At 37.7% G+C, this 8,836-nt stretch overlaps 1 protein-coding gene across 1 annotated transcript in view; it reads right to left on the bottom strand.

Annotated features, from left to right (window-relative positions):
• Positions 1-1,385: 1,385 nt before the first annotated feature.
• The window catches only part of LOC119426705 (ATP-dependent zinc metalloprotease YME1L1), a gene marked incomplete in the record, with an annotated part of 8,221 nt that continues 770 nt past the window's right edge, over positions 1,386-8,836 (bottom strand). The window contains 10 exon segments of the mRNA XM_037694286.1: positions 1,386-2,173; positions 2,256-2,342; positions 4,584-4,657; positions 6,551-6,677; positions 6,762-6,913; positions 7,043-7,198; positions 7,365-7,477; positions 7,898-7,960; positions 8,043-8,175; positions 8,256-8,408. Of these exon segments, the coding sequence (XP_037550214.1) occupies positions 2,033-2,173; positions 2,256-2,342; positions 4,584-4,657; positions 6,551-6,677; positions 6,762-6,913; positions 7,043-7,198; positions 7,365-7,477; positions 7,898-7,960; positions 8,043-8,175; positions 8,256-8,408 (1,199 nt within the window).

Here is an 8,836-nt window from a genome sequence, read left to right as displayed (position 1 = left end):
TGTATTTATTATTTAACTGATTTTAATCAAAACTTTAAAGATCATTGAGGCATAGAACGGCTCCTAAATCGAAACAGTGTTTATCTTTTTAAATTGGTTGCTAATCATCTCATTTAATACAGAATTATCCCGTATTATGAACCCTCTCAAAATCTGAATAATGGTCTAACCCATCATTTTACAACTGACCCCATCTTACCCCATCATGACCCGCCTCCCAAACGTGCACCATATTAGAACACTTTCAAGTTTACGTTTTACATAAGTAACTTATTTTAGATTTTCAAATTTTACATTGTTATTCCATTTGTGTCAGTTCCTCTTTGGTGAAATGTGTTTATTGGTGTATGGAATTGTGAAATCAACATTTTAGATTATTCTGAATATTTAATAATAATTTGGATCCTTACTCTCCATCACCATTATAGTATTTAAATAATTTCACAATCCAAAGAATAATCAAGCTTATTAATGTTAAACATGTCGATCAAATAAACTTATATATTTTTTAACTCTTTTTTTTGTTTGTTTGTCAGTTCAAATGAATGATTTCCATGAATTATTGCACTAAAAGTTTAAATCACCTCAACATGATTTACATTAAAATAATCCATCTACAGACCAATAAAGCAGTTTTCACATTAAGTGGTTTTGTACTCCAGTAAAAACAGATGTTTAATAATTCTGATCAATGTAATGAGCTTTTAAAGCCGTTGTAATTTATCAGAACTTTCTTTGCATTCTGACGAAATAGTAAAATTAAAAGGTGAGTTTTATTTAGAACTGGATCATGATAATCTCCCTGACACAATTTAAAAGAATTTGTAAAAATCATGAAATCTTTTAGCAGCTAGGGAAACGGGTGAAGGGAATTTTGGCAAAGGTTTATGCATGTTTGTCACTAATGTCAGTGTGCGAGTCGTTTTCTGAGGAGCCTGCAGGCGCACCTGATAACTCCAAGGACGGCTCCAAGTCTGTAAACTGTGAAGCCGAGGTCGTCTTGACCGGCCTCTGTCTGATAAGGATTATAAAAACACTTCCTGCCTCTCTGTCCGGTGCAGACTCACTGACGAGGATCTAAACATGAAACTTTGTACATCTGTGAAAGCCTGTTTACGTGACTGTCTACCCTCACAAGACTGGCTTAAAAATATCTGTGTCCTCATTGTGGTTTATTTAAGTAGACAATGAAAGCATATTTATTTATCTAACAGAAACGTCAGTAAAAAGTACTCGCATCTTGTCAGAACTGAACAAGCTTAGTCTTGATGAATATTTTAGCTGATTACAAACTCATCTGAGCTGGTCGTTTTATCACTGCCACATCAACAGCTGGCAAAAACAACCTTAACTCTTGAATTGAACACATTCACACGCGTTTCCCGAGTGTAGTTTTTATTGAGTTTCAAGGTCTTCGTCTACAAGAAGCACCAAGTTCATACTTTTAGGCTTTTAGTATTTTACACAGCGTGAAATCCTCTCATTTATCACACACAGCTCTTCTTACAGGCCTAAAAAAGGACCCATCACTAGTTGGGATGAAATAAAGAAAGAAATAAAGAAAGAACACACCTTTGGGCACCTAAATAAATAAAAAAACAAGAGTACGTGAGAGAAATGCATAAAAATAATGAACTCTTCAGGAAAGAGTCCAGCAACATCTGGAGCTTTATGCAGCTGAAGAGCACATTTGACAAAGATACTTTAAGGTCCGACCGTATCCACAATGAAGTTATGCAACAGTCCAAAAAAAAAAAAAAAAAAACTACTACAGAGGTCTTCTGTTGTGAGTAAAGCTGACCTATCTTCAATTAACTCAAAGACCGAAAACATCTCTTTAGGAAGCCATTTAAAACTGGTATGAAAACAAAGAAATCCAGGATTTTATTTGTTTTGATGGAAATGTCAAGAAAAAGATCCAACTAAAATACATGAAAAGAGTGAAATATGATTAGTTCATTGTACTCTTCACTTTATCAACACACAAGAAAGAGAAGGCTTCTTATTTACACAATTTAAAAGTTTTAAACTTCTAGTGGTCCAGAGCTTTTCCTTCAAGCACCATCTGGATCTCTTTGGCATCTAGAGTTTCATATCTGAGCAGAGCGTCTGCTAGCTTCTGGTGCTCCATGTTGTAAGTTTTCAGGATGCTTTTAGCTCGCTCGTACGACTCCTGCAGGAAAGAAGCCAAATGTTAGAAGCTGATCCAAAACTAAAGTTGAAAACGTCTGCATTAGTGATGTAGAACTGGTCACCTTGAGTAAAGCCCTGACTTCCTGCTCGATGGCAGCTTGTGTCTCCGGGCTCTGCTTGGATACGTCTCGATAGGTCATGACCCCGAGCTGCAGGAAAACAAAGGTCAGCTTCCAAACCGAACAAACAACAAGGCTGCTCAGACTTTTACAGAGGATCATTATGAACATCAATGGGTGACCACTTGAGTGTTACAAACAGCTCTTTGTGTGTAACTATAGTTAGAACCACAGTTTTAGAACTACTTTATATTAAGCGCTCTGTGTTTTTAATGCAAACTTTTAGGATTCACGTTTCAAAGAAAAATACATGATAAATGATATATGTGATGGATTTTTTTTCTTTCTTTCTTACAAATAGGTTTTGCACCACATCAAGAAGGAAAAGCATGATAAATAGGGGCTGATACTGATAAAATAAATAAAATTTACATCCCAAAAAACATCTGCTTTCTTCTATAAAGTTTGATATTAGAGACTTCTGTAATAATCTAATGTGACAACTTTAACATTTTAATGCAAAAACTATAGAAGAAATGTAAATGGAAGAAAGATCAAAATTAATGTTAAAACTTCTCCAGTGGCTCAGGATCACCATGGTAACCACAGCCTTTTTAGTTGTATTAAAGTTGTATTAAAATAACTTTATGACTTTTGAATGAAAAAAGCTTCAGGTCATTACTTATGTGAAATGTTTTGTGTCTACGGTGTTTTATGAGATAAAATTTGTCCTTTAGCTGTGCACGCACTGGGTGAAAATGTCTACAGTTTATGTACACCTGAATGTAACAGCTGTGAGAAAACAAAAAAGTTACAAGATTTTTTAAACTTTAAACAGCTTAAATGTCAGTATGCGTAAAAACATCACTTAAATTCTGTTAAAATCTCTAAAGTCTTAAAAGTAAACTGTGATTGTGTAAAAAACCATTCAAAATATAAAAAGGTAATTTGAATCATGCATAGTTTAAACTTTAAATGATGTTTTAACTGGGCAGCACGGTGGCGCAACTGGTAGAGCTGCTGCCTCTCAGCGAACAGGTCCCTGGTTCAAACCCCGGTCCAGGTGCCTTCTGGGTGGAGTTTGCATGTTCTCTCCGTGCGTGCGTGGGTTTCCTACGGGTGCTCCGGTTTCCTCCCACAGACCAAAAACATGCATGTTAGGCTGATTGGTAACTCTAAATTGTCCCTAGGTGTGAGTGAGAGAGTGAATGTTTGTTTGTCTCGTTTGTCTCTATGTGGCCCTGTGATGGACCTGCGACCCGTCCAGGGTGTACCCCGTCCCTCGCACAGTGATTGCTGGACATGGGCACCAGCGACCCCCGTGACCCAAAATGGAATAAACGGGTAAAGATAATGGATGGATGGATGGATGGATGATGTTTTAACTGTGTAAAATGTCAAAGGGGACTTGTTTTATTCACTTGTTAACACAAAATATTGTTTTAAAGTGGAACATTTTCACATAGTAAACTAATCTCACGTATGCTGAACGATGTAGTGTCACCAAAACTCACGGCACACTATCCTGGTTCGAGACGCACGTTTGGATGGATTTGTATGGGACTTTCTAAAGCTACGGCAGGAGATGCAAATGAAAAGCCATGACAGAAACGGAAGAGTAGCAGGCAAATAAGAGTTTAACTTTAACAAAAATAAGTTTATTTCTCTTAGATGTGTTACTAGTTTTCTTTTTTTAATTATTGTGCTTGAAGGGCAAGAGACACAAGAAGAGCAAAGACTTGACACATTCTTGGGTTGAATAGTTTCAGGTGCAGCCACTTTATCCATTAACTCTATTGCCAAGTTTTATCATCTCCATTAGTTGAGTATGAACAAACATTGTGATGAAAAAACAATATTTAGTTGACAGAGTAGAACAATGTGTTACCATTTTTATTGTTATAACTGCAACCTAGAGTTTGATAAACCTACAAGATAAACCTACATAATGTTGGTTTAAGCCTATTCCGGATAATTTTTTTTAATCATCCGACTACGCCAACAGAGAAATAAAAATGTATTATTTTCTAGTTTAATGACTAGATAAGACTAGTTGACAAGCTCTTCTGTATTTTTTCTAACAGAGCAGTAAAAAGTGACAAAATCTTGCATGCATCTTCCCATTTCTGTAAACGCTCACGCCGATTCTTTCACCTGCTATTTCATAAGAAATGATAATAAAAAATAAATACATTTCATGTGGTTCTCCAGTTGTTTACAATACAAAAGCACCAAACCACCGAGTCAAATGTGTCTTCAAACGTTTAAAGAAAAGTTATGTTTTCTATTGTTGTGGAATTTTCAAACATTTGATTCAAACTGAATGCTTACCTTGTCACTCATGCCAAATCTGGTTACCATCATTTTAGCTATTTGGGTTGCACCATCGAAGTCGCTGGAGGCTCCTAAAACCAAACACACACAAGAAGTAGAGATTAAAATTAATGATGTATAATAAATAACACACAGACAATATCATCAGACACAAGGTGGTCACAGGAAAAAAAAAAAAAAAAAGAGTCCTACCTCTTTTAAGTCTAACATCTAACAATAAAAACAACAAGAATAAAAAAAATAATCTGGTCTTTACCAGACTTTAAAATCATTTCACTCTAAACTTAGCTACACAAACGGAAGCCTGTGGAGTCTGAAATGGAGCTCTGAGTTTCTTGTCATTTATCTGAGCATTGCACAGTCTGACATTAGGGTGAATTTGCTGGGATGTCCACTCCTAATATTGGCAGCTGTCTTAAACTTGTGAATAGCTGTCGAGGTGGTGTAGAGGTAGGGCAGCTGACTTGGGACCAGAAAGTCGCAGTTCGACTCCCTGCCACGCCCGTGTCATGGTGTCTCTGAGCAAGACAACTAATCCCTAACTGCTCCCCAAAGCGCTTACATACCGTATTTTCCGCCCTAGAAGTCGCATGAGTCCATATTTGTCTAATAAAGTGAAAAAAATCCATAAATATGTTGCTTCGCCGTATATGTCGCATCTATTATGCATCACCGCTGACGCGTCGCGTTTGTTAACCTGGAAATGTGGGCCGATGTGCCAAAAAACGATTGGCTGCCAAATGGTGGCGGGACCAAGCAAAGGAGGACTTGAACAAAAATTTAACAAGATTAACACTTAAAAACAATTATTTGTTTGCTCGAAATTATATTAAGTGTGTATCAGTCTAATGCTTGTTTAATAAATGCACTTTAATGGTCAAATTAGCTGCATTTCGCCAGGGCGGTGTAGCTATTTTGACGGTTCCAAGCAGCGAGCAGAATGAAGGTGGGGAGGCTATGGCAGGCCAATTGAGTCATTAATAGCTGGTGAAGATTCTCAGTCATCCAGGACATGGTAAATTAAAAAAAGTATAAAAAAAACAAAACAATAAAGTATAATAAATATAGTCCAGTTGTTTTTGTCTTGAACTTTTTAGAATTTGTCGTTACAGCCACGTTTACCTATTACATGATACAACAGCATGCCAAATGTATATTACTACTCTGCTGACATCAAGTGGCTGAAAGTGGTACTGCTCTTTTTTTCCCCCAGTCAGAATGAATGAAAACAGTCATATATCAGCCAAAAAATAGTTTATAAATATGGGAAAAAAAATCCATAAATATGTTGCTTCGGCCTATAAGTCACAAGGCATGTAAATTATGCTAAAAAAAAACCTGTGACTTATAGGCCAAAAAATACAGTAGCTGCCCACTGCTCCACCTGGGTATATCCCAGGTTTGATGGGTTAAATGCAGAAAACTAATTTCACCATGGTATGGGAACATACAATGATGACAATACATAGTACTTACTTACGTGACGTTTTTATGGATTTTAAATTGTTTGAAAATGACCTTTACTCCTTCTCAGATTGGTGGTCACCAACAATAGGTTCTCTAATGTCATTGCTGTTTTCTTGGCATCGTGTTAACACACTTCATGCTCCAGAGCACCAAAGTGACAAAACAGCTTTTATAGTGGTGGACACACTGATGATCAGTTAATCAAGTAAATTTATTTACAGCACCCGTCTGCTACTTTTTTAAACTGTGTGGAAGCAGTAAGGGTGGGTTTAGTTTTTTATCACACAGCTTTTCCACTTTTTATTCATTTTGGTTTAATACAAATGATGCAGAAGAATCTGTTGAGTGTATACCCTCTTTCAATTACCTAAAAATAGAAAAGGTGGATGTTCTTATTCCCATGACTGTCTTAATTTTATGAAGTACTTATGATATAAATTGTACTATACCACTAATAGTTATTGATACACCTAAATGAGCTCCACTGAAGTTTGTACCTGTGGTAATGTCGTTGTCTCCAAAGATGAGCTCCTCTGCGACCCGGCCCCCCATGCTGACATCCATCTGAGCCAGCAGCTGGGCTCGTGTCTCGCTCCAGTTATCGTTCTCTGGGAGCATGGACACCTTGAGAGCAAACATAAGAATACAGATTAGTTTTAGCATGTGGTTCAAAACACAGAACTTACTGAAGTTATAACAAAAACTAACATGGCCGAGGGTTGGCCCTCTGGGCATTATGGTAGCCTTATTTATTGGCATTGCGCCTTTGGTGTAATAAGCAACAATAGCATGGCCGGACTCATGGTATGCTGTGATGGTCTTGTTCTTTTTGTCTATCTCAACACTGCGCCTCTCAGGACCTGGCAGGGAAAAAAAAAAAGAAAAAAACATTAAAGCCGTTCATTCTGAAATTCCTTCCGACTCAAATTTTGTCTCGTGTGAAACGTAATGAGAGTTTCAGAGCTGATCAGAGAGCTGTGTTTAATCACCCATGAGGATCTTGTCCTTAGCAAATTCCAGCTCCTTCAGTGTAACCATCTCTTTCCCATCCACTGCTGCCTTCAGGGCTGCCTGGTTCACCAGGTTCTCAAGCTCTGCTCCAGAGAAGCCCACTGTGCCTCGGGCAATAACCGCTGCATCAATGGCTGTAAAAGAAGAGGTGATCAGAGACAAACGTCTTCTTGACAAAGGGATCCTTTGACGCTTAGTTTCATTGAATGAGCTTAGTTTTCTCATGAGTAAGAGTGCAATTTAACAGACATGATGATTACAAATAAACTAAAATATCAAGTATTCTCCAGGGAGACCTACCAGGGTCCACTTTGATCTTTGAGAGGTACAAGTTGAGAATTTCTTTGCGGCCTTTCACATCAGGGCGAGGGACCGTCACCTGCATGTCGAACCTCCCAGGTCTCACCAGAGCACTGAAAAGAAGCAGCAACACAAAAGTCACCTCAAGCTTCATTTACTCACCCATTACAAAATGAATGTTGTACTTGAAACTACAAGATGATTGAATAAACTACCAGCTCAGAATAACAGCTTAGTACACCATTAGGATTGGATTTCTCGTCATGCTTATCACATTTTCTCGTACAAATGTGCACAAGAAATCTAGTCAAGTGTACTGTAGTGTGAAAATGGTTCATATAATTTCAGTGGAAAAACAAAAAGGAACGTAAAAGTCAAAACATTTTTGTCTAAGCTATCTGATGAAATTTCCTTCAACATTTCTGAACTGTTATCGTGTTAAGACCGTTTAATCAACCTTTAATAACTTGTTCTATTTAAATTAACTAATCAATTTATAAGTGAAGAAAAATTCTCCTAAAGTGGGAACATACGTGTCCAAAGCTTCTGCAAAGTTTGTAGCGCCAATAACAATGACCCCTTCATTTGATTTGAATCTGTAAAACAATAAATGTTGAGTCACTTTAGGTTGAAATCTTCATCACTGAAGAAGCTGCAATCATTACAATTAAAACGGACCCGTCCATTTCAGCCAGCAGCTGGTTGATGGTTTGTCTGGAGTAAGGATGCATAGCAGACTCAACCCTCTTCCCACCCACGCTGTCCAACTCATCAATGAAGATGACGCAAGGAGCGCTGGCTTTTGCATCTTCTAGAAATCACACACAAAAAAAGAGATTAGTTTGATGCACCTTAATTAAAAAATATATATTAAAAAAATTGTAAACTTACTAAAAAGGTTTCTGATTCGACTGGCGCCAATACCCACAAACATCTCGTCAAACTCTGATCCGGAGACATAGTAGAAAGGTACGTCGGCCTCCCCGGCTACAGCTCGGGCTAACAGAGTTTTTCCTGTTCCTGGAGGTCCAACAAGGAGGATCCCTGTTGGAACAAAGATTAGACTAAATAAACACTGTGCTCCATTTTATTATCATTATTACAAAAATATATATACAGTAGTCCCTCACTACTTCGCAGTTCGTTTTTTGCGGACTCGCTCTACCGCGGTTTGGTTTAAGTACAGTACATGTACATAATATTTTCTCCCCCAAAAAAGTGCTGCCATTTTGTAGTTTTCTTTCATTAAGCCTTCACTGTTTTGCCAGTCTAAAGAACTATGTTACCCAGAAGCCATCAGTTCACTTCCCAGAAGTCAACACTGTCTGCATGCTGCAAATGGAGGGAAAGTTTTGCAAAGTCAGAAGTTCTGTAAGGATAAGCTCACAGGACTGGCAGGAAAGTCACAAATAATCCTGAAGCTGAACTCATCCTTCAAGTTGTATCTTCACTGCCGAGTAGCTGGGCTGCAG

Source organism: Nematolebias whitei, chromosome 20, assembly GCF_014905685.2.
Source record: "Nematolebias whitei isolate Nwh7 chromosome 20, NemWhi1, whole genome shotgun sequence".
Taxonomy (NCBI): domain Eukaryota; kingdom Metazoa; phylum Chordata; class Actinopteri; order Cyprinodontiformes; family Rivulidae; genus Nematolebias; species Nematolebias whitei.
The sequence above is the reverse complement of the archived record's forward strand: the minus strand, read 5'-3'. Positions and strand labels throughout refer to the sequence as shown.